Below are 25,695 nucleotides of genomic sequence, written 5' to 3' on the forward strand. Positions count from 1 at the left end.
TTTAGTAAGGTGATTGCATTTTGTCGTGAAAATGGATTTTGATTGGATTGATTCTTGCTATGGAGTCCTGACTCATCTGCAGAATAAACGCTTGAGGATGATCACATTAAGCGACAATAATCTCACATCCACTGACAATTTAGTTGATTTCTACACAAGAAGTCCTCACCATCCGTCCTTGTAATCCAGCTTTTTTTTACCCTCAGGTTGGAGTTCATGAGGCTCATAGCAGCAAAAGAAACACCTCTTTTTATGTTCTTTATTGGTCCACATTATAGGTCAAATGTCCAGGAAATTTAAAAACAATTAAGAACATTCATTGAAACATTAAAAACAGTCATTAAAACACTAAAAAGCAGTGTAAGAAATAAAATACAGTAGTAAAATGCAGAAATGCAGGAAATTGATTAGTATCCTTGAATATGGTTCAATTAAAGGCAGCAGCAAACAGAAAAGTCTTCAATCTTGATTTAAAGGAGCTGAGGGTCTCAGCAGACCTGCAGCTTTCTGGGACTTTGTTCCAGATATGTGGAGCAGAAAAACTGAACGCTGCTTCTCCATGTTTAGTTCTGACTCTGGGAACAGAAAGCAGACCAGTCCCAGACGACCTAAGGGGTCGGGATGGTTCATAAGGTAGCAGCAGATCAGAGATGTATTTTGGCCCTAAACCATTCAGTGTTTTATAAACCAACAGCAGGATTTTAAAGTCAATTCTTTGTTGGACAGGAAGCCAGTGCAAAGGCCTCAGGACTGGAGTGATGTGATCCACTTTCTTGGTCTTAGTGAGGACTCGAGCTGCAGCGTTCTGAATCAGCTGCAGCTTTCTGACTGACCTTTTACAGAGACCTGTAAACACACCGACCGTTACAGTAGTCGAGTCTACTGAAGATAAATGCATGGACAAATGCTTACCCTCAAATTAGAGACATTGACAATTATCCTGATACATGGATGTATTAAAACCTCATATACCAATGTACACCACTGTGAGCTGCTATTAATAAACATAATCACAACGCTCGCGATAAATCTATGTTTGAAAGATGAGACATGTTCCTATTACCGGACAAAGATCGTGAGTTTCGGTCATTTAAGTATTTTCTTTCAGTTGTATTGTAGGTGTGGTCTAATTACCTTGTCTGACTGATCAAACTATGTCGAGTATGTTTGATGAACGTTCAACATAAAACAGATATTTTCCTGAAATGAAAACGTTGTGAGAAAAAAGAAAACTGTCAACTGTAAAACTACACATAAAGTTTGAGGATTTTGAAAGCAGTCAGCTGCTTCGTTCAGCATCACAACAAACATGGCGTCCAGAGGCGGCTAACTGAGAAGAGAAGCCGGGAATCCTCAAAAGCCGTTTTAGTTCAGAGTGTTATAACTTAATGACGGATAACAGTTGCTTCTTCGCGATCTCAAGATGGAAGCCACCTCTTTTCCAGAAGAGGTTTCGGAGAGGAACGTGTGTGTCGTCGGGTCGGAGCTGGTGGAGAACTACACCGTAAGCTACATCCGGGTTCCTCGAGCCTACCGCCCGTTAGCTTAGCTAGCTTGTAGCTACCATTAGCTTCAGCTCTGTCAAAGTGACAGTGGGTTAATGTTGAAGAAGTTGCTTTTACCAGTCCATACATAACGTGAGACGGCATTGTACTGTTTTTCCCCATTAGTCATTATGTCTTTATCCGCATGAGGCTGGACGAATAAAGAACGACAAACCTGACAAGCTAACTGCTAACTGCAGTTGCAGTTTCCTCCAACTGCAGCTTCCTATTGTGCTGTCAGGCTCAGGGATGATACGTTACGACTATACGGTGTAACAGTTTACACCTTTTATGTTCGACAATCGCAGACATGGCGGTGGAAGTAATGAGGTCATCCCTCTGAACATAGTGTCCTATTCACTTAGAGTCCTATGTTCCCAACAGTGTATGTTTTTAACACTAACTAACACTGTAAGATATTGATAAGGGTTATCTTTGCAGCTCAAATTGCAAACAAATTAAGGGAACTGGACGTTTTCAAATGCAGTTTGAATGGTAAATATTGCTTTTAACAACATGGAGATATCAATTTCGAAAGAAATATAACTGCCTTGCACATGAAGCCATTTGAAAAATACTAACTAAGGACTGCTTCTTTGTATTGTTGTGCATATGACAATAAATAACCTAAAAATGTACATTATAGGGTGAACTTGAAGGTTCACCATTGACGTTGGACATTAGATTGTGGTCTGCTTACTGGAAATGGCTTTTTTTCACCTGCATCTTGTGGTTCCTCCTTATCGGATGGAGCTGTCATAGTGATGTCTCAAGTGTTATCACGTGCCTTATGTTTGGATCTTCATCCGATAATAGTTGGTTGCATATCGGAGGAGACGGTATTTGATCTTTTCTACATGTAGTTATTGGCGCATCCGTGCAGTTTGGGCAGATTTGTAATGATTGAGTGTCTTGCTGTGCTGTGTTTCAGGTCTATATCATCGAGGTGTCGGAGAGAGAGCACAGATGGACTGTGAAGCACCGCTACAGTGACTTCCACGATCTCCACGAGAAGGTGAGGGACCGGAGCAGGTCCGCTTAAATCTGCTCAGAGTGAGAGGCGTGATCGCTTTCACCAAACATTTATTTTGTAGTCTGTCCAGGTAAACTAACAGCAGGGCAAAATGTGTGTTTGAATTAATTTACTCACCCGTGTGACATTATACATATAGTACTTATTGTCATTATACTCCCAAAGAGAATCACTTTACAAGAATATAACCGAGAAAAGCAGCCAATAATCACATTGGAGAAGCAGCACCCGGACAAGCTTCATAACTTATTGTTCAATGTGTGTTTCCCTGCAGTTGACGGCAGAGAAGAAGGTGGACCGAGGGCTGCTCCCTCCAAAGAAGATGTTGGGGAAGAACTCAAAGAGTCTGGTGGAGCGGCGGCAGAAGGAGCTGGAGCTCTACCTGCAGACGCTCCTGCTGCAGTTCCCACAGGCCACGCCCACTCCGCTCGCCTGCTTCCTGCACTTTCACCTCTATGTGAGTTCACCTGAGGCTCCTACAAGCCTTAACCTCTGCACATGTACAGTAAGCTATTCAGGTGCTTCAGCCTTCTAGTACTACACCTGATGTTACAGTTGGTTGTGTGATTCCATCCCATGGGCATTAATCTGCTGCTATAAACAGCCTTCTGGTCGTTCCAGTTCATCTCAAAGGTGTTGAACGGGGTTGATATCATGGCTCTGTGCAGACCAGTAAAGTTGTTCCACACCAAACTGGGAAAAACATTTATTTATGGAGCAGGACCCCAAACTGTTGAGTCCAATAATAGATTTCTGGTAAATTTCCAGTGATTCATTATTTTGGTTCCATAAAGCTGGACTTCATAAAGCAACATGGCAAATCATTGCTGCTTCTCCAACATGAAGATGTGCTGCCTTTCTCTGTTTGGTGTAATTGTAAATTGAAGATCTTTGGTCAGAGATAAAGAATTTGACATTTTATAGATTAAAAACAATTATTAACTAGATACATGTCATGTCTGGTAAATAGCTGGTCTCTTTTGTTAAATGCTGTGTCAGAACCTTTACTACACTGAAACCAGGTCAAAAGCATTTTCACTTTCACTTCTGTTTTTTAACATGGTGGTCATGTCAAAAGTTGACGAAAGGCAGAAAAGTGTGTTAAAGTGTAAGATGTAACAATGATATGTGGTTGAGAAGCGCGGCTCTAGGACATCTTTGTCATGTCAGTGACTGATCAGATGATGGTGTCGAGACAACAGACCATTGTTCTCTGAGTCCTCAGGACTCTGAGTTAACAGCCAAATAAAGAAAAAAACACTCATGTGATGTGAAATATCAACATGTGACTGTCGCATACGAGTTAGAAAACGGTTGTATTGTTTATTTTTCAGCTGCACCTAACTACTGTATAATGTAACTGTGATGAATACATGATGTTCACTTTCTACGGTGAGCTTCAGGCCTCTGCAGGTGTTGCTATTAAAATACTGTTTAACTAATCCAGGCTAACATGATGCTATCCAGCTAAAATGATCCTGATAATTATCAACCAGTCCAGTTAGTGTGAAGGATGAAGTTTAAAAAAGCAACATCGAACATCTGTAGAGAGTTTAAAACGGGTCCGTCTGTCTGCTGAGCAGTGAAGTAATACGATTATTTAACTGAGTCTTCAAGCTGAACTTTTTGTTTTTACAAAATTAATCCAGTTTTTAACAAAGTCTTTGTTTCTTTCAGGAGATCAACGGCATCACAGCAGCTCTGGCTGAGGAGTTGTTTCATAAAGGTTAGCTTCCTCTCTGACCTCTTTCCTCTCATCTAGTGTTTCTAACAGTTAACTCCTTTAGTGGAGTGTTTCCACTTTACAGCAGAAGCTTTCTCCCTTTTAGTTATTACTACAGTATACTTGTCAGTTCAAGAGATAAAGTGCAGTGAGCCAGACTGCTCTGTACTTAGTTAATCAGGGACAATACACATTCATTCAATCCTCAGGATGTAAATGTGGCAGATTTAGTCAAATGTCAGTGAATAGAAAAATCATTTAAACTGAGGGCGAATTCACAAGAGGATTGCACGTTTTTTGCGACCGCTAAACCTGCACAAATAAGACAAAAATAATGTAATTTTTAAAGCACTCGCAGAGGGTGAAATGCATCCCGTAGTTCACAGTCAACTAAATAGCATCTCCGTGCACATATTTAAATGAGGTAATATGCACTGAAGCCAGGCGAAGGCATTGTCATGCTTCACTCAAACTCATTTATTTTGGGATTTAGTGACAGCTGTGTGATGAAAAATGAATTAATAAAGCTCCCATACATGTCATTTTTTGAAAATACTTTTTGAAAAAAAAATAATACATTTATTATATAAACAAATTATTTCTTCCCTCTATATCTCCAAAAAGGGCAAATTGCACTCGGCTGCAAAACTTAATGTCGGTGTTTGAGCTGTAATATAATTAGCACTATCTGTTGTGAATCTGACGTTGAGGTGGGGCAGATAGCGGTTGCAAGTTATGTGCAATCCATCGTTTCTTTGATTGCATAACGACATCCTGTGAAACTGCAGTCTGTTAAGTAAATCGTGTTTCTTCATGTTAGACTCTGTACTGTTTTGTTTTTTGGATCCTTAGAAGTCCAAAATAATCATCAATCAATCCTCATTAATCCAGTTTCCATAAAAGAACAATTAAAGTTTCATCTCTCGCTGGTCGTCACAGTTCATGTTTATACAACCAAATATATTTTGACTAATATTTAAAAAGCAATATTGTCAACATCTGATTTGTAGATGTTGTACTGTGAAGCTTTAACTTGTTCAGATGAAACCTTGTGCGGTGCGTAGAATCAGACCGCTGTTTGTTTGTTGTGCTGTAGGTGAGCAGTTGCTGCAGGCCGGCGAGGTGTTTTCTCTCTGCCCGCTGCAGCTCTACTCCGTCTCCCAGCAGCTCCGTCTGGCCAAACCAACCTGCTGTAACGGAGACGCCAAAACCGACCTGGGTCACATCCTCGACTTCACCTGCAGGCTGCGATACCTCAAGGTCCCACACCTCACATCCCCATCGTTCAGTTTAGTGCTGTGTGTGACTTTCCTCTCAGGAGCAGACGTGTTGAATGTTCTTACTGGTTTGTGTCTGTGTTGGGCAGATGTCTGGGACCAGAGGCCCGGTAGGAACCAGTAACATCCAGGAGAGCAGCCTCCCCTACGACCTGTCCGTTTTCAAATCACTAGTCCAGATAGAGGTAACTGTCTGACTGCGTCTCTGTCTGTCTCTCCTGGAAATACTTGTGTCTTGTACGTGTAGAATTCCTGTCTCATTCATATCACACACAAACCTCGTGTTTGATAATGAGATGAACCTGCATTTCATAGCATGGGTAGAGTTGTAAACTTAAATTGCAGGAACTAGCAGGCTACCAACCTGAAGGTAAACTTGCTGTGTTGTCCGTCCCGTCTCTAACGGCAAAGTAAAAACACTAACAAGAGACAAATTGACTTCATTATGATAAAACAAATGATACTTAAGGTGATCAGCAGTGATAATTGTCATGATGTAGCTGAGATATCGGTGCTCAGTTTAGTATGTAATCATGTCATGTTCTCCTGAGTATATTCCTGAAACGGATAGTGATGGAGGTTTTATTTGTACTCTTTTAGAAATTCTCCTAAAACCTGCCAATATTTGGGTGATAACGTCCGTTTCTCTCTGTGTTCAGATCAGTGAGGGCAGCTCTGAGCAGATTCGCGGTCTGTCGTCTCTGAGGTCGAGTCTGGCAACTCTGAGTATCCACCACTCCACGGAAACTATGATGGTGAACTACTCATGAATACTTCTCTGTAGTGTTCACGCCGTGTCTTTGTACGTCGTGTACTGATGCATGTTATTTTTGGCCGCCTCCAGTCGATCCTGGTCCCGGAGGCGAGCGAGTTCTCACAGTGGGAGGCCGAGGGGGCCGAGTCTGGCTGTCCCGTCACTGCCGTCATCCCCGTGTGGAGAAACCTGACCACGCTGGACATGAGCCACAACAACATCAGCACCATCGACCGCTCGGTGGTGAGACGCACGCCGAAAAACATAAACACAATCGATAACGGTGTTTAGAAATCAGTGGCTTTATTTTATTTTATTTCCCCACAGTGAAGTCTGTGACTGACTCTTATCTAGTCCATTTCATACAACATCTCAGAGCCACATTATCAAGTTTTTACTTTACTTTACAACAACATAACAAGAAAAATAAATCATGTTTCAACCAACCACCAAAAATGTATGTGAATGAAGGAAAGTTTAGGTTCCACACATCAGTTTCTGTGTGCTGACTCTGCGTTTATTTCTCTGTTGCAGAAACTGATTCCTAAGGTGGAGTTTCTGGATCTGAGCCATAACCAGCTGTCCACAGTGGAAAACCTCCAGGTGTGTGACCGCGTGATGAAGAACATACCAGCTCTGTTCTTCACATCAGTCTCATTTCTAGAGTTGCAGCGAAAGAGAATAGTTTCACATCCTCTACAGATATGTAGTTTGTCATCAACAGTATCACTGAACTAACTGTGCTTTGTTTGCAGCACCTGTACAATCTGGTCCACGTGGATCTGTCCTACAACAGTCTGCTGGTCCTGGAAGCTGCTCACACCCGTCTGGGCAACATCAAGACCCTGAGCCTGGCCGGCAACCAGCTGGACCAGCTGACTGGCCTCACCAAGCTCTACTCGCTGGTCAACCTGGACCTCAGCCACAACCAGCTGGCCCAGGTAATCACTCAGCGGTCAAAGTGACGTAAATACTTTCTTTGTATACTTTATTGTGCAACAGGAATGTTTGCTTCATAGTTTTTGTTTTGCATGAAAAGAAAGGAACATTAGAGGTTTTCTAACGGGACTCTGGCGCTCTGAAACGCCACCGCTTCTGTCCTCGGGGGCGCCAAAATCAACACAATACATATAAAGTTCCTTGTAGTAACTTTAAATGATCAACCTTTACGTGTAATTGATCATCCACATTAATTACGCCAAAGGTCCTCAGTCATCCAACATCTTTCTCTCTCCTCATTTTCTGTCACCTCTCTCCTTTTGATTCTCCTGTACACACTTAGTAAACACAACCTAAAGACTGACACAGCTCATGTGAGAAGTCCAGACTTTAACGAGGCTGACTTGTGTTGTTTGTGACTTGGTGTGTGTTTGTTTTACAGTTGGAGGAGATCAGGAACATCGGATCTCTGCCATGTCTAGAGAAACTCAACCTGTCCAATAACCCCATGTGCATCATCCCAGACTACAGAACCAAAGTGCTGACCCAGTTTGGAGACCGTGCAGCAGAGGTACACCGTTAATATTACTACTGTACAAGTACTACTTCTACTACTACTACTACAGCACCAAAAGTTTTTTCTTGCTTTACTGTTGCTTGTACGGCTGTTTTTACTACAGCACAGGTAAACGACCACCACACTGCTTCTCTCTCTGTATCTACTGCTGCTAATGTTAAAGGGATAGTTCAGAGGTTGTGTGAGGTACTTATTCAGAGGTTGTGTAGTACTTACAGTAGATGAACTTGTAGAAACGGACAGAAGTACCAGCACAGGGAGCAAAACAATGTACTGCTGCTTCCTGTGGTGTCTAAATGATGTTTGGCCTCTGCCCCATCACAGCAGTACATTGCCTTGCTCCTATGAAGGTGCTTCTACAAACTGCCGACCGCCGTCTGCTGTAGTTGATACACCGACTATGAATAAATACCTCTTAAAACCCCACTTCAAAACATCTTAACTTTCCTTTTAACATTACTGTCCCTACAAGTACCACTACTGCTGCTACAAAAGGATCTGCTCATACTTCTACTGGCAGTACTTCTAGTGTACCAATATTACTGCTGCCAACTGTTTATGCTACTTCAGCTATTGCTATTAATACTGTTGATTTGACACGTTTTTTAAATTTTTTGTATCCTCGTCTCTGCGTGTTCAGGTTTGTCTGGACGGTACAGTGACGACAGAGAAGGAGCTGGACACGGTGGAAGTGTTGAAAGCCATTCAGAAAGCCAAAGAAGTCAAAGACAGGATGAGCAGCGGCGACAAGAAGGTAAGATCATCCAGCAGGAGGCAGCATCAGACCGGCTCTTATTTATACTTTTACCACAGTTATGTTGACCGACAGTTTGCAGCCAAAAGAATATTAAATGGCTTAGGAAGGTTAATAGTTCAAATAATTAATATTTTCTTATATATGGAGTGTAAATAAGTAATTTATGAATCTCTTCAGAAGACATTAACATGCTTTTGAACTTTAATGAGTCAAACTCAAAACATTGTTGCATCTTTCTTAGTAATCTGTAATGATATCGTCCAGATGAATTAACACCTTCTGTAGATGTTTTATAATTCTAACCTGATTAGAGACCAATCAGAGATCACCACAATGAGATGTGACTAATAATGAAGTTAATTGCTAACAGATCTCTGGAGATTGAACTCTGTCATTCGCTACAGCAGCCGTCCTGTGTTAACATACATGAGTAATACATGAGTGTAATGACACAACCTGCACATCAGCAGCAGAGTTCAGATGTAATACAATTAGAGACATTAAATCAGAGAGTCATGATTAGGTGTGTGAGGTTGTAGTCTGAGGGTAAAGTTTGTGAAATATTAGAGTTTTCAGTTGTGAATTTTACTGTAAATGTGTAGAACATATTTCGTGGATCTTTTTGTTTTTTGTGTGACAATAGTTTTAGTTTTTTACATTTTTTTCGATGTGAACATCCTAAAATATTCGTGGCCAACTGTTTCCTTCTGCAGAGGAATCCTGTAAGTTTTCTGTTTGTTGGTATTTTCAAATGTGTCCAAGATTACTTCCTGTTTGCGTGTCCATCCTTCAGAAGTGTGAACATCCATTTTAACGTTTAAAGAGTGACAACCTGTTTAGGAAAATTACTTTGCAAAGGATCATTACTGAGCGTGTTCTTGTACATAGAGTCTGACGGCCATGCAGAGTAAACAACTTGAATTAAAGTATTTAAGCTGCATCTTTGAAGCAGGATGTTTAAAACTAAAATTGAACTCCTGCTGAAGGCTGGAGGTCCTGAACACAAACCTTTACGAGGTCCTCCTGCAGACAGTAACTGTGGTCCACAAATATTCTCAAAGGTTTTCACCAAAGCAAAATATTGATTACAGCTTGTTCACAGATTTCTGCACATTTGCAGATTAAAAAGTTATCTTTGAACTTTCAGAACAAAGCTTTAGTTCTTAAACTTCATAGTTTACTTTAAACATTATTAACACAACCTCATACATATACAGTAATTATACAACTACAGCAGTGCTACTGGACCATCTCAGTAGAACTGACGTTTCTCTGCTGCTGATGGAGCAGCTGCAGGTTCCATGTGATCTGATCCACCGCTGCTCTCTGAAGGCTTCCCTCTCTGTCCTCTCGTCAGATCAGTGAGGAGACCAAGCTGTCTGCTGCTGCTGCACCTCCTCACCTCTCCTCTCCCCCCTCTTCTTCCTCCTGCTGCTCGTCTGCTGTTGCTCCGCCTGCTGTCTCTTCTTCCTCCTCCTCTTCTTCCTCCTCCTCTTCCTGTCCAGCCCACCAGGCTGCCTGCCCCAGCCAAGGTAATCATGTATGTATCAGGCTGTGCAGAGCTGAGGGAGGGGGGTTGTTTTTTAAATTTATTTATGCTGTCAGGCAGCAGACAGACGAGTACGTTTCAACGGCTGATTCCCAAAAACGACAGCTGACTGAACTCACTGGGGCAGCAACTAGTGATCATTATCAATTAATCTGCCAGTTGTGTAGTCAGTAGAATGTCTCTTTAGCCGATGAAGCTAACCTGCTGCTGTCACTGCTCATGTAGAACGTCTTGTTTTAAACCAGATCTCCTCGGCTTTATACTTCCTGTTGTAGTCGCTTCACTTTCTGATCTGACGGAGAAGAAAACAGTTTTTTTTTTTTTTTTCATAGTTTTTAAAATCCTGATCAGTTGCTTCATAAGTTAAAACTCCTCCTGTCTTATAAATGTGTACTAAGTCTACATGTATTCATCACACAGGTTGCACCATTAATCCTGACACTTAGCTGTAGTTATATTTCCCCAAATAAACTGTCTGATTGGAGAATCAGCCGAGCCAATTAGGGCTTTATAGGTATTATATTATAAATGTTTTTCTGGCATTACAGTATATATATATATATATATATATATATATATATATATATATATATATAAAAAACACAACCACCATGTACATTTAGTCCGATTATCGGACTACAAGTCGAGCCAACTGCTGCTTCACTGACTGATGACTAAATAACGAACGGATGACTGATTCACTGATGTTTGGCTGGAGGTTGTGTGACACCCTGCTGATTCTCACTAACCTCCTTCTGTGACACTAATATTTGTTCTGGCTTAGTAAAGGCTGCATGTAAATGTCAGAATCTAAACCGTAAGAACCAAATGCATGTCTGACTGTTTTATGCACGTCCAGTGAAACGGGGTTTGACTGTTTTTGGTTGTTTATTTATTGAGATGTTTGAAATTTGTTTCTGATTTAAACTCTGAATAATATATTTCTGTCAGAAATGCATGACTGCATAAGTATGTTTTCATCTAAAGCCCAGTGCATCAATGATTGTTGATCATTTTTAGGGTTGCAATTATTATTTTCACAGTGAATAAATCGGCTGATTTATTTCTTGAACATTTGATTCATTATTTAGTCTGTAAATAGACTGTATGTAAGAGGTGATGGTAGTCAACTTGACGTCATTCATTGGTTTGTAATCTGCGGTTTTGAAGCCTTGACTTCTTTTGTAACCGGAGGGGTCGCCCCCTGATGGCCAGTAGAGAGAATGCAAGTTTAAGACACTTTAGCGTTTGCTTCACTGTTCAGCCTGTGTGTGTGTGTGTGTGTGTGTGTGTGTGTGTGTGTGTGTGTGTGTGTAAAACTGTGAAAAAAAAAACAACAACCAACAGTCTAAAACTCAAAGATATTTAGTTAACTTATGTTCAAACAAAGAAAAGCATCAGTTATTCATAATTAAGAAGCTGCAGCCATCAAATAATTGCCTTGTTCGGATCACAATTTGGTTTGATTGAGTTAAAACGTACTCTGCTCATAAATACTCTTATTTAAAGACATCAAGCTGTCAATCAGCAGATCGAGCTCCTCGGCTCACGGCCTCACCGATCTGTTTGGTTTCCTGTTTCAGAAGTGACGAGCAGACAAGAAGACGCAGTCCCCCACAGTGTTCTCCCTCCTGTGAACGCTGCTCCTCCCCCCGCGAGCTTTAACACTAACACACACCTCCTGTCTGCTGACCCTGCCCAGGTGAGACACACCTGTAACTGTTTATCGTTGAACAAAATGTCTTGATACAAAAATCAAAATATATTAATTGTAAAGAATGTTTGTCTTCGCTGTGATCTAATGTTGCTTCATGTGTTTGTCTGCAGGTACAACAAGCTGCTGTCCGTCTGTCTGAACACACACTCTGTGGAGCTCCTACAAGTACAATTACTACCAATACTACAAATGACATCTGGTCAGTTTCAAATTACATTATTTAAATTAACTGTTAGATCTCTCTTCGCTTTTCAACGTTTTGCTAAATGACGCCAATATTATACTGCCTTCCCTGCTTTAAAGTAAAGAGAACTTGTTTATTGATCTTTAAAGACTTTTATTGCTGTTAATCTACCGTCAGAGAAACTGAACTTTTTGAGGCAGACTTTTAATGTGAAGCACAAGAAGTGTGGAGTCTCATCAGGTTGAGTATTGACAATATCCTAAAACAGAGAAAGTATTTGTGGTGAAAAGACAAACGGAGAGCAGCACAGTATTGAGTATTACACGATTCTGTACATTGTAATGAATTTATCAAGAGTACTGAGGGTACTGGGAAAACTTTAAATCAACTTTATTGACCTACAAGAGTAAAGCAAAAGAACGAAAAACAGAAACATTAAATGTAATGATGTGGTGCAGTTGGTTAAATAATGGCAAGGTGTGTTTATGAGCTGTTAGGACGACTGAAGCGATTAAATTATGTCCTATTCATGACATCATAGAAGGTATAAAACGATCTCCCTCCCTGTCGTTTTCTCCTCCAGCTGTGTCTGCTGCTGTTCCTCCTCAAGACCACTTGAAACCACGTGCTTCTCCTGCAGCACGGCCTCGTTTCCTCTGCTTCCTTCTCACCTGCTCTCCCTCTCCTCCTCCAACAAAGACTTCATTACCCAGCTCTCCCAGCGTCTCGGCTCCACCCTGAAGGAGCAGAAGAGGGAGACGGAGGAGGAGGAGGAGAGGGAGGAAGAGAATAGGTCTGAATCCAGAGAGGTTCAGTCCCATGTGGAGGACACCGAGGTGGAAGGTCCAAGGTAATTTAACCAGCAACCTTCTCTCACTGGTTTTGATGACTTTCAGACGTCCCCACTGGTTTCTGGGATTCCCGGTGGGTTCTTAGAGCCCTCAAAATTCCCACTGGTCTCTGGGATCTCCTAAAATTCAGACCTGGTCCCTGAGATCCCTTAAAAACTGATCTCTAAAAAGTCCCCTGATTCTGAGATCCCATAAGATTCACACAGATTTTGTGGATTATAGTTTTTAGCTTTGCATAATATTGAAAGTGTATAAAAAGTACCAAAACATAATTCCTGATTCCTCCACTGTTTGATGCTCATTGTTCTAGTCCAGGCTCCGGGGACGGATACTTCGAGATGGGTCTGGATGACTCCGTTGAGGAGTCGGTCTGCTCCTCTTCTTCCACGTCGCTCGCCGTTCCTTCTGCAGAGGAGCCCGGTGGCCGCCAGGGGGAGCAGCGTGGCGGTGAGGAGGAGGAGCTGCAGGTCAGCAGGGTTCTGTGGTGCTACTGTCTTCAGGTAAAGGAGGAGGTGGAGCAGAAGGAGGTGTGCCTGGTGCTGACAGACCGGCGGTTGGGCCTGCTGTACCTGTCGGATGATTTCATCAATCAGGACGCAGGTAAAGACACAATCAGCCTCAGTTGTTTTTCATTCATTAATTTTTTGATGCACATCTGGGATTGATTGAATGTACCTGAGTTCATAATGTTGTAGGATTATTATGTTTGCTGGATAAGTCATCCACTTAAATAATCATCTTCCTGATGAAGAGAAAATACATCTGCAACTATTTTATATCACTTTAATTTGCAATTAATTGTTTTTTCTAGCAAAAATGCAAAACATTCCCTAGTTTCATCTTTTTAAATGTGAGGACTTGATGCAGTGAACTGAACATCTTTAGGGTTTAGACAAAACCAGCAATGTCAAGATTGCTTGCAAGATCTAGAAAATAATAATGACTTTTTTGCAGCTCTTGTTTACAGTAAATGACATGATGTTTGGTGGATTTGTTGCATAATTATTTTTGAAGTATTTAGAGCGATCTCTTGTCCTCAGACCAGGAGCAGAGTGTGGAGGAGGTGCTGTCCAGCCTACAGGTGGACCTCCTGCTGCCGTACTCCCAGCTCCTTCTCTCCTGTAGCGCCGACCTCTCTGACTCCTGCCTCGCCTTTGGCCTCCAGGCCGGTCCGACCCGCTGGTACGTCTTCTCAGAGGCCGAGGAGCTCCGGCAGACCAGGACCGAGCTGACGGTGCTGATCCAGGTCAGAGAGACTCCCTACAAATATCAGCTTCTAAAATTAAACTTTTCAGTTTTGATGACATTTGCAGGTATTTTTTTCTGTATCTTAGATGTTAAAACAAATGTGTTTTTTAAGTATAACAGCTTTCTCCCAGTAGGGGGCAGTGCAGTTCAGTACTTTGACATTTAATTTGCAGACATCTCATGTCTCGAGTATTTTTATTATTTACAACAGGGTTGTTTATTGATTAGGTTTACTGATTTATAAAAAATTAAACACAGTAAAAATCTGTTCAATTATATTTTTCAGTCTTGATGACATCAGCAGGTATTTCTAAGGTGTTTAAACAAATGCTGTTTTAAATATCACAGCTTTCTGCCAGTACAGTTCAGAACTTTGAAATGTAAATTATTACGTAGAAACATAAGCTGCATCAACACGGGTATCCCGTGTGCAGCTTGAACCAGGCTGGAGTTTGTTGTGTCAACACCTGGAAATCACAAACCTTCTCACTTGTGTTTCCAGGCTGCGAAGTCTCAGACTGACCCGGAGCCCCACAACACTGCTCAGCTCTTCCCCCGATCGCTCGTCAACTCCTGGGAGCTGGAGGAGAGTCAGGGAGCCCAGGGAGGCTATCCTGCCTTCCTCCTTCTCTCCTCCTCCTCCTCTTCCTCTTCCTCTGCCCTGGACACCCACCCGCTCCTGTCGGATATCCTCTCTCAAAGAGAGGACTCCAGCCTCCCCTCTCTCCTCTTCCTCACCCACCGACACCTCTGGGTGCTGAAGATGGACTTCAGAGAGCTGGCAGAAAGAGAGAGGAGGAGCGCTGACCTTCATCACTCCTCCTCCTCTTCCTCCTCCTCCTCCTCCTCCTCTTGGTGCAGGCTGGTCCGTGTGCCCCTCGGCTCCGTGGTGCTTCACCCCAGAGAGAGAGCTTCTCAGGTCGGGGACAGAACCAGCAGCACCTCCTGCCCCGACCCAAAGCACCACCACAGGTAGAGCGGCTGTGATTGGACGAATGGATGTTCTAACTTTATAGTCCGTAGATGTTTTGTTTGTAATGTAGTTTTGCCAAACGGATAATTACAGACGACCACAGCATCAAGTTTGTGTATCTTGGTTTAACCATTTTTTAGCGAGCTAAGTAACTAGTGTTAGTATATTTAGTGATAAGTAGTATGATTCGACAGATTTTAAATTTTAACATACATTTTATGTTCTCATTAATGTTTGCGCTGTTCTTTAGTTTCCTTGCTCTTAAATATTATCTGTATTTTCACCACCAGGAGGAGTCACACTGTGGAGCTGCTGCTGGGCGGTCAGAGGCTGCTGCTGCTCTTCCCTCTGGCCCAGAACAGGAGCCCCTTCCTGGGGCTGCTGAGCCAGAGGAGAGCCTCTCTGGAGGGGCTGAAGATGGTGGCCCTGGCCCAGCCCTGCAGGTCCTGTCCACAGCAAGGTGAAGACAAACCACCTGCTCACACACTCGCACCAAGAAGGGAGATTTTCCTCAGCCATATTTCAGCTGGTTCATTTAGTTAAACCTGGTTTCTTCTCCCAGTTTGTCTGACGCGTCACCTCTTTGTGGGTTTGTTCTCAGGCTGTCACAGATCCAGAGACCAGTGCTGCTGTTCCAGTTCGGGGACATCAAACAGCACCAGCAGGTAGACTTCTGAAGCACTTCTGTGTACTCCATCATAGATTACTTTCTCTACATGTAATTATTCCTCTGCATTTACAGCTGCATGCCAGTATCACACTTATACTTTGATTAAAGCCACACGGTGTGTCCCAGTTTCATACTGTTCTAATTCTGTAAACACAATATACCAATCTTATCTGGGCACTCATTTATCAGTGAGTTTATGAGACGTTTATTTATATAACACAAACCATGATGCAGAGACAATGCTGATGGGCGTCAATGAAGCTTAATTTCACTGCACTTAATCACAAGAATTGGATGTTAGCTGATAAGTAATAAGAAGCATCAGAGATACTTTTGAGGTAATATACTTTATTTTATATAATGTAGTTTATTTCTTGCAATGTTAAATGTCCCGCTCGGTACATAAATTACAGCAATAAACCATAAAGCCGGATTTGCATGTTTTTATCTGATGTACATCATCAGGGAGGACAGTGTTGCATCCACTTTTCCCCCCGCGTCTCGTGAGAGATGACTTATTGCTGCTGTTGATATTTTTTTTCTTTCCTCCTCTTCCTCAGCTGGGACTCCTCCAGCCTCCAGGTGGAGGAGAACCAGCCATCCCCCCACCTCACGCCAGGTCTCTCCCCAGGACTGAAGCTACTGGCTGGGCTCGGAGAACAGCAGCTTCTGACCTACTTCCACAGATATATAGCAGTGGTAGGACACGCACGCACACACACACACACACATACAGTTGTGTTCCTTTGCTTCCCGAACCTGTGTGTCCAAGGACAGAAGGATGTGAAGCAGCTGTTTGACTGTTAGTCATCTAATGCTGTATTTCATCAGAGACTCATCAGATTTTAGAGAATAATCTTCTTACTGCCGAGTGTTTTCCAGAGTAAACTTATAGTAAATCTTTCAGTTTAAGATTGTAATGTTTGTTTACAACTGACAATTATTTATTATCGATTGATATACTGACTATTTTTTCGATTCATTTCTCTGGAATGTCAGGAAATGGTATAAAAAGTGTTGATCACAAATTTCCAGAGCCTACGGTGACATTGTAAAATGTCAGCCAGTGAAAAACCCAGAGTCGGTTTATTATTATTATTATTATTATTATTATTATTATTATTATAGAGACCAAATAAAAAAAACGGCTAAAATTACTTAAAGGTGCTCAATACAAAACGCTCAGAGCAAAGCTAGTGCATATCGTATGGAGAACCTTTAAATGAAGCCCAGTTGGTTATTTTTCTGTCCCAGTTCTTAATGAGACGCATCTTATGCCGTCTTGTTTGAATTCCAATTTACTTTTTGTTGCGTCAGTCTGAGGCGGAGGAGGTGAGACAGGTCCTGTGGCTGTCTGTGGTTCTCTACAAGTCTCCGGAGTCTGAGCTCACCTGCTGTCTGCTGCTCTCCACCGATACAATCTACTTCCTGTTGGAAGACTCCACCTCCACACTCGGTCATCACTCAGGTAGGATGATGGCACGTGATTGGTTCAGTCAGAGTGAGAACAGATTACATTTACCGGTAATAGAAATTATATTAATATCCAAACTCTGTAAAAACCTTCCACTCTAATATGTCAACAAAATGAAGCAAGGATTTTAAACCTGGCTTCATTAAATGTTCAGATTTCCGTTTGGGAAATTAAAGCAAGTTAGCAAATATTTAATAAGATAACACCTCATTTATATATTAAAACAGACAATTTCAGAAATTTTTATGAAATTAACTTACTGGCGTAGTTTCATGGTGATATCTATTAGTTAAACGTTTTTTAAAATAACTTGACTTACCTCTGGTACTACATGTACTACCATGTACTAAAACTCTCAGCTCTATAAATCAGTTGAAGTTTGCATGTTTTGCAAAAAGTATTTTATCCAATCTTTTTAGATTTAGGTAACGAATGCGTTTATGTAAATATGTGCATATGTTTATAATATTATTTTCACTTTCTTTGGGTTACATAATCACATTAAAATAGTTTTACCTTTTTATGTTAAGAGTTATGCTAAGCTAATGGGGATCCACATAAATACAGTTAACTTTTTTGTGCCTCTAACATTGTACAGAGAACAGCAGCAAAGAGGCACAACTGTCTCTGTAGACTTTCTTCTTTGTTAAATCTCTTCTTTTCTCTGTCTGTCGCTCAGTGTTGGACACAATGGACTCTGGAGATGTGGACGTCTGTCTGTGCTGCTGTCTGTCCATCAGACTGTCTGACCTGCTGTCTGTCAACGTGGGACTGTTCGACCAGTACTTCAGAGTTGTAGGTCAGTGGATGTACACGCTCCTTGTCTCCAGTGTTTGCAGGGCTCATAAATATTTATACCAAACTGCTGCTCTATGCTGATTTTACTCTGTCACCCTCTAACCGTGCATCCTCTCTCTCTCTCTTTTTGTGTTTGCAGGTCGTTCAGCCGATCACATCGTGTGCTGTCTCAGCCGGGACAGTTATGGGACGGGCGTCTTCCTTCAGGAGCTCATGTCGGCTCTCAGTCTGCAGCAGCAGCTTCCTCCTCCAGAGCCGTCAGATCAGGACTTCTACTCCCAGTTCACCAACACAAACACAGGTAACCATGCTGGGAGCCTCAGAGGGAATTTTATTATCTGTTTTTGACATCAAATCCTACCTGATTGCTTTGCGATCATCCATTAAAATGTCTGTTGCCAGAACACATACAAATCTGTAATGGGAACAATATAAAGTGAAGGAGATTACAGATCCAATGTGTTCACCGACCAGGGCCCAACATCCCAACATCCATCCAGAAAAAACATTCAGAATAAAACATGATAGATCATGTTTAACAGTGTTTATTTAAATGGGAAATATACATAAATTAAAACAGAAGAACCTACAAATTAGTCAAACTATAGTCCAGTACTCAGGGACCAGAGAGAGAACAGAGAGTCCTTAAATAATAATAACAAAGGTGATGACACTATCCAAAAAAAAAAGCTGCCAGGTGACAACGAAGCATACAGCATCGCCAGAGCGAGACTGAAAGCTGGCATCAAGGAGGCTCAAGAGAGACTGGTGACAGCTCCACACCAACAACACTAAAGATATGTGGCAGGAGATCCAGAGTGTCCCCATCATGTGTGAGGCCACGTCGCCAGATGAGCTGAACACCTTTTTATGCTCTCTTTTAATCTCTTAACAAAGAGTCACCTGTCAGGTGTGCCCCGCCTCCAGAGGACCGGCCACTCTCGGTATCTACAGCGGATGAGAGGAAAACCCTGATGAGAGTGAGTATGAGTAGAGCTGCTGGGCCCGATAACATCCCTGGTCGTGTACTAAGAACATGTGCCAACCAGCTAACAGATGTCATCACTGATATGTTCAACATGTCACTGTCAAGGAGAGAGTACACACCTGCTTCAAGACAGCCCCCATCGCCTGGTAGCTAAAGATTCTGCAGTGGATGACAGATCACAGAGGATGCTGTCTCCACGGCCTCCACTCAGCCCTCACATATCTTGAAAATAACACCTACATCAGAATGTTGTCTGTCGATTTCAGCTCAGCCTTCAACACAATATCCCACATGCAACTGGTTATTAGACTTTCTCACAAACAGACCCCAAGCAGTTTGGATGTGTCAGCTGTACCTTCTCTTCTCTGGTGTTGAACACCGGAGCTCCCCAGGGCTGTGTGTGGTTCTCAAGAGACCAACCTGCTACTCAACACCACTGAAACCAAGGAGCTGACTGTTGATTTGTGCGTGATCGTAGCCATTTGTGGAGGCTCGCTCCCACATTGTTTTGCTCAAATATAAACAAAGTTTGACCTGGATGTTTAGCTGAACATGATGCCAGATGTGATTTTTGTCTACCCCTGCAGGTAAGATGCAGAACTACGAGTTGGTCCACAGCAGCAGGGTGAAGTTCATTTATCCCAGTGAGGAGGAGATGGGAGACCTGACCTTCATCGTGGCAGAGAGGAAGGCTCCGGCCAGCGCAGCATGTTCATCCTCGCGCTCCTTCAACGTCCTGCTGTATCTGCTGGTCTTCCAGGTAAGGAGCTTCTTCTTTTCGAATGTGTGATTTTATGGGAGTTATCGTGCTTTTAACTATTTCCAGACGAGCAACAGTGTATCCATCCGCACAGTGCTTCTGTGCATTTTCTCCGGCTTCAGCGCAGGTTGCCAGATATGATTGATGATTCATAGGTTTTGGTTTTGGTCTCTGTAAAGGCACAATGTGGCCAAACCTGCCGACCTCGGTGTGACTTCAGGAAGCTGCACAAAGTCATTGTTGTTCTAAAAATAGCACATAACTTTCTGAAGACAGATTTCTTATTGTGTATAGTGTGCATTAAATAAACAAGATAAGAGTTAATGAGCTTTAGGGGCATTAGTAGGTGTATTTTTGAAATTTGAACAGAGCTTATTTCTCAAATTGTGGAACTATTCATTAAAAATTATTTATATTTTAATATCACTTGAACGTTTAACATCTTGGTTATCATCGCAGCTGAATGATAATGTTGCTCCGTATCGGCTGAGTGTGTAAATGAGCCATTGTTTGGTTCAACGTTCAAAGGGTTCATTTTACAACAGGGTTGCGCAACGAAATGCTGTTTGTACTTCCACTTTGCTTCATAAGAAAAACACAAAAAAAGAATACATGTGGTGTTTGGAGGATGAATTTAGTTGTTTTACAGCCTGAGGAAGAAGCTGCTCTAAAGTCTCCAGGAAGAAGATGTGTGATGACCATGAACTGTTAACTTGCTCCATCTCAGCTCCATTGATATAGACAGAAGTGTGTGTCCTCGCCTCCTTTTTTTCTAAAATGAACAATCAGGTCCTTCGTTGTACTGAGGTAGGTAAGTGTTGTTATTTACAAGACGCGTGAGAGCAGTGGAGACGGCCTCCTCTGTTGGGTTTGCTATTTTAAACCTAATTATAAAATAATAATAATAATTTCCTTCAGGTCCAAATCCCCGGCAGTCTGCCCAGCCAAGGCTCCACTCTCTCAGGCCACTCCTCTGGTTCTGGCTCTGGTCCGTCTCCGGTACTCCAGCCCAGGACTTTGATCCTGACCAGCACCGACGTGTTCCTGTTGGACGAGGACTACGTCAGCTATCCTCTGCCTGATTTTGCCAAAGAACCCCCCTCCAGGTGAGCACACTGGAAGCCCTGCCCTCCTTTACCACAACCTTTAAAAACGTTACAGGGGAGTCACTTAAGAGCAGAATGTTTCACAGAGACCTTCAGGTTCGGGAGGGCGACAAACATTAAACAGTAAAATCAGTGAAACACGTCGTCTCCCCTGAACTTGGGAGAAAGCTTAAAAAAAAAAAAACCTGTTCCTTCATGTTTGTGCTTGTCTGCTGCAGGAAAAGAGGAAGAAGAGTAGACACCGACTGAAATAGTGCGTGTGACGTGTACAGGGAACATGGGGCAAAGCAGCGGAAACCAATATTCACTGAAGCCTAAAAACACTAATCAGTCATTGTGAGGAGGAACAGGACAATGAATGAGCAAGGAATGAAAAACTCAAGTGTCATTATTCTCATAATCAGACTTAATTGCCATTTAATTTCATTTTTCAGTCTGACATCGTGTTCATGTTCTCTGGTTAGAGCTAAACAAGAAAAACAATCGGCGGCGGTAACGAATCTGATCCGTTTGTGTCGTATCTGTTTGCTTGAAGCGTATCTCGTTGATGAAAAAGAAACGTGTTGATTTATACGTTTTTAGTTCAGTAAGTCGACCTGTATGGTTGTGATCATTTCATCCAAATTCTTTGCAAACCATTCCCCTCCTTTCTTAATCCTGCCTACAAAGATCCAATGTGCTCAGTGGTTTTTCCAACTACCAGACCTATTTTAATCAATATTTGTCGTTGTATTACAGCAGGTAAATATGAACCAGATTTAAAACAGACCTCTTTTTTTTTTTTTTTATCACCCCATAAACAAAACTATCGAAAAATTCTAAATGCAGCCCTTCAGAGATCCAGCTGAGAGGAATGTTGCAGAGACAGAAGCAGCAACAGTTCTTCTCAGATCTGCTGCGTCGCTCTCTCTTAGTGCGGAAAACACATTGAAGCTGCTGGATGCTGTTTGTTTGTGTTGCTCTGTAGTTTACTGACTTTCTATTTCGTTCACGAGGAGACCGCTTTAACTGAGTAAACATCCACAACTGATTGAGCCCGATAGCGCTTCAAACAGCTGATGCATATCTATATGAAAAATGTGGCTCGATCAGCCTTCATCCCCAATAATAGACATAAACATGACGATGAAAAAGCACCAGGATCTTGAGTTGAGATTAGAATGATTTGTGATGTTTACTCTTTAAAGCGTCTATGATCTATATTTTTATAATGATGTATCAAACTGACATTGTGAAAGGAGTCTCTCATTTAGCAGTATGGTAGTAGGCATCCTCCTCATCTTCGTCTTCCCCTTCATGTCCTCCTGCAGGGAGCGGTACCAGCTGCGTGAGGCTCGGAGGATCCGGGACCTGGACCGGGTCCTGCTGGGGTACCAGACTTACCCTCAGGCTCTGACCCTGGTGTTCGATGACCTGCCCGGCCCCGACCTGCTCTGCCACCTCACCATGGACCACTTCGCCGCCGCGGGGGGGGGGGGAGGAGGCCCCGCCCGGAGGGGGCGGAGCCAGCAGCGGCGCGGAGGGCGAGGTCCAGTGGTGCGTCTTCGTCCCGGGAGCCGACAGCAGAGAGAGGCTGATCTCGCTCCTCGCCCGCCAGTGGGAGGCGCTGTGCAGCCGGGAGCTTCCTGTGGAGCTCACGGGCTGAGTGGTGGACGGACGGACGGACAGACGGGTGACTGTTCAGCACTTTGGTCGGTCGTTGGCGGGTGGAGTGATCGTATGACGGGGGGGATAATTTACACACATGGATTCAGGGCTCGGAATGCTGTTCGAAGGCCTCAATGTGCTTCAAACCAAGTAGTTTGTGAGATGTGATGACTCAGTCAAATTAAGATAAAGATGCACACGTTCATTCATGTCTCTTTACTTGAAGGCATTCATAGCTTGTTCACGTGAAAAGTGACAGAAATGGTTTGTGTGAAGAATGAAGAGAGAGAGGCCAGATGTGTGGAGACACCTCCACACATCTGGCCAATCACTGCGTAAAGTGGGCGTGGCCATAGGTTTCAGACGCTGTTAGACGATCGGACACTTGGTTTGAAGCATTCCGGGGCCCTTTAGTTGTACGTCGATTGAAAGGAATGTGGCTTCGCCCACACGTTTAGTGTCTGCTCTAAAAAACAGTTGGTCTCTACAGACACCAGACTGCCATTACAGACCTGTGACCTCACACTGAGCCGAAATGATGGGAGTTTCTAGCACAACTTCACTTTCTTGCAAAGTGTCTCTTACGAAGAAGATTTACAGATTCGTTAGAGGACTTTACTCACGACCAGAAGACAGACTGTTGTTGCACAGCAGGGGGCGCTGCAGACAGTCCACAGGAGTTATACTAGTTTTTAAATCAACATTACATTAAAAGAACAGTTTGTCATTTCTGGTTAAATCCTCTTGTTCTCTGTCCTCTCCAGAGTCGTATCAGTTTCATCTCTGTGTGTTCTGCACAAATATAATTGCAGGGCGTGTTAGCCTAGCTTAGCACAAAGACTGGAAGCATGGGGAAACTGCTAGCCTAGCTTCATCAAAAGCGGAAAAACACAAATCCACCTTCCAACAACTCCAAAGCTGTCTGATTTACATGTTGTTATTTATGTTAAGTTGCTCTTAAAACCAAAAATCATTTTTTTGTTTGCACATTTGGATTCTGGTTGAGGTGACAAGAGGATATCCAAAAATGTTCGACTGTTTTAAGTAGCGCGCGCACACACACACACCGCTGCTCGGCACATACTGCTCTCTGAACATTTTATTCCTTGCACATTGTAATTAATGAAGCAGTATTATTGAACTGTATATTGAAGCTTTTTATTAATATTATATTAATATAAGTATGTTTTGGGACAGATGGATGTTTTCCATCCTGAAGCAGATTTTGTACTAAACACTTAAGTTCTGATGAAATTTCCAAAAATAACTTGTCATATTAAACATTATTATCATTGAGTGTTATTTTTTTTTTTATACATTTTTTAATGTTTTATTTCATCGTATGTTGTGTTTTTCATACATTATTGTTGACAAATGGGAAGCCAGACAGTGTTGTACCCCCCCCCCCCCCCACACACACACACACACACACACCTCTCACCACTATTGTTTACGTTACATGTTTTCGTCTTGCTCACGGGGAATGCCACTGAATTAAAGTGAAAAATGAAAACTAAACGTGTAACAATCCTGTTTGGTGTCGCGACAGCAGTTTTGATTCTTCAAAAAATCAGCCGAGTTCAACCGCAGTCTGCACGCTGTTCAGCTGATGCAGCAATTTAACCAGAAAAGTCTGACCATTGAGCCGACAAGATACGAGTCGCTCCCTGTTTCCAACGAAAACTGATGCCATGAAGCATGAACGGTCACTGCAAAAATAACTTTTATGATGTATTACAAAGTCTTGAAATCTTAGTGTCTTACAACAAGTGTCAAAATGTGCTGATTTTGAGTTTATTCCCCATTTCATTACAAATTGTCTTTTTTTTTTTTTCTTTGTTTTGCAGGGATCAGCAATATTATTTATTACCTTGTGATTGTCGCCATAAAAAAAGGAAATTATTGCAGTCGTGACAACTTTTCAGACTTAAACGTAGACGTAATATAAACCTCTGGGTAGGGATTTAGCTTCTGATAAGTCTTCAAACTCATGGATAAGTTAGCAGACGTTCAGTTGACCCGAAACACTGCAAGGCAATTCAAAGGGCTTTACATAATACATAAAAGGCATATCAATTTAATAGAAGTTAGAAAGGGTAAAATATAATAAATGTGTATAGAACAGAAAATAAAATGTCAGTGCAGTGCAACATGAATAAATAGTCCCAAACTTTAATAAAAGGAAGTGGCAGAAGAGCAGTTAAAGCCCTGATTTAAAGAAACGAGAGTTGCAGACGAACATGAAATAAAATGTGGAAGTCCATTTTGAGTAAAAGATCAATAATTCGACTTTGTATTAAAACTGTCTGCCGTGTCTTGATGAACTGGAGGATTTTACCAACCTTTTTTACATTCAGTTAAAACCTTTTAGCTTGATACCAGGATTTTAAGACTTTATCCTTTTAGGCCAATTGAATTGAGGATTCACAATTCTCCACCACAACATATCCCTGGCAAGGTGGAGAGGTCTTTGAAACAGGATTCAGACCTTATTGTTGTGATGTGAAACACTTATTTTTATGGGTTTGTAATTAAAATAAAGAAAATTCCTGGAAAGACCTGTGTAATTTGGCATTAATTATAGGGAAGTTTCAGTTCCTATTTAGTGAGAAATTGGGGATTGTTGGGGACTTTTGACTCATAACCTCAGTATTTTCAAACTGTTTGTTTTCCAAAGCACAAAGAACATTAAAACATAGAAAAAAAAAGACAAAAAGTCCCCGTCAGCAGTTCATCACCCTCAACGCTCAGCGAGATTTTGATGACTTGGCGGTTCAGCAGCACGAAACACACCGCCACCTTTCAACTCCTTCAACTTCCTCTATTTCCTGTCTGTCGGAGCCGCTCATCATTAAATTCGGCTGATTTCCTTTTGAAGGGACACTTAAACAGACCGAGGGCAGAGATACTGTACGAGGAAGTGTGATCAGCAGAACTGGCGGACTGACCTCTTATTGGCATGTTCTGGGTGCCAGTAGGTCAATCGACCAATACGAAAACATTCATGTTCCAGGCTATAATGTTGTAATAAAGAAACTAATTCAGCTGTCTGAAACTTCATCACATGGAGAGATTGGATCCAAACAGGATTTGTGTTTGGAACAAAGAGACCGTGTGCCAAGATGA

At 42.2% G+C, this 25,695-nt stretch overlaps 1 protein-coding gene across 3 annotated transcripts; it reads left to right on the top strand.

Moving 5' to 3' along the window:
• Positions 1 to 1,268: 1,268 nt before the first annotated feature.
• Positions 1,269 to 24,087, top strand: nisch (nischarin). 3 transcript variants are annotated; one of them, XM_031846951.1, is made up of 28 exons: positions 1,270 to 1,504; positions 2,476 to 2,559; positions 2,852 to 3,034; positions 4,255 to 4,303; positions 5,397 to 5,560; positions 5,667 to 5,762; positions 6,237 to 6,332; positions 6,422 to 6,574; positions 6,866 to 6,934; positions 7,087 to 7,272; positions 7,713 to 7,841; positions 8,488 to 8,601; positions 9,962 to 10,136; positions 11,737 to 11,855; positions 11,981 to 12,069; positions 12,638 to 12,904; positions 13,216 to 13,505; positions 13,946 to 14,151; positions 14,656 to 15,125; positions 15,417 to 15,586; positions 15,728 to 15,791; positions 16,357 to 16,495; positions 17,114 to 17,264; positions 17,950 to 18,069; positions 18,208 to 18,369; positions 19,644 to 19,816; positions 20,735 to 20,922; positions 22,233 to 24,087. In XM_031846951.1, the coding sequence occupies exons 1-28, from the start codon at positions 1,424 to 1,426 to the stop codon at positions 22,735 to 22,737; spliced, it is 4,692 nt and encodes a 1,563-aa protein (XP_031702811.1). In that variant the 5' UTR covers positions 1,270 to 1,423; the 3' UTR covers positions 22,738 to 24,087. The 3 variants fall into 3 exon arrangements, with proteins under 3 accessions (XP_031702815.1, XP_031702811.1, XP_031702822.1); XM_031846955.1 differs by lacking the exons at positions 20,735 to 20,922; positions 22,233 to 24,087 and adding an exon at positions 18,966 to 19,048 and having other exon boundaries at positions 1,269 to 1,504; positions 19,644 to 19,773; XM_031846962.1 differs by lacking the exons at positions 11,981 to 12,069; positions 12,638 to 12,904; positions 13,216 to 13,505; ... (9 more) ...; positions 20,735 to 20,922; positions 22,233 to 24,087 and having other exon boundaries at positions 1,284 to 1,504; positions 9,962 to 10,144; positions 11,737 to 11,808.
• The last annotated feature ends 1,608 nt before the right edge of the window (positions 24,088 to 25,695 follow it).

The sequence above is a fragment of the Anarrhichthys ocellatus genome, unplaced genomic scaffold (assembly GCF_004355925.1).
Source record: "Anarrhichthys ocellatus isolate YVR2014 unplaced genomic scaffold, GSC_Weel_1.0 scaffold1, whole genome shotgun sequence".
NCBI lineage: Eukaryota > Metazoa > Chordata > Actinopteri > Perciformes > Anarhichadidae > Anarrhichthys > Anarrhichthys ocellatus.

What these genes read in the sequence shown, in the direction of transcription:
- nisch (XM_031846951.1), top strand. Translation starts at nt 1,424, where the DNA reads ATGGAAGCCACCTCTTTTCCAGAAGAGGTTTCGGAGAGGAACGTGTGT. An exon ending in AGCTGGTGGAGAACTACACC is followed by an intron (nt 1,505 to 2,475) that starts GTAAGCTACATC and finishes GCTGTGTTTCAG; the next exon opens with GTCTATATCATCGAGGTGTC. An exon ending in AATACTACAAATGACATCTG is followed by an intron (nt 12,070 to 12,637) that starts GTCAGTTTCAAA and finishes TTTCTCCTCCAG; the next exon opens with CTGTGTCTGCTGCTGTTCCT.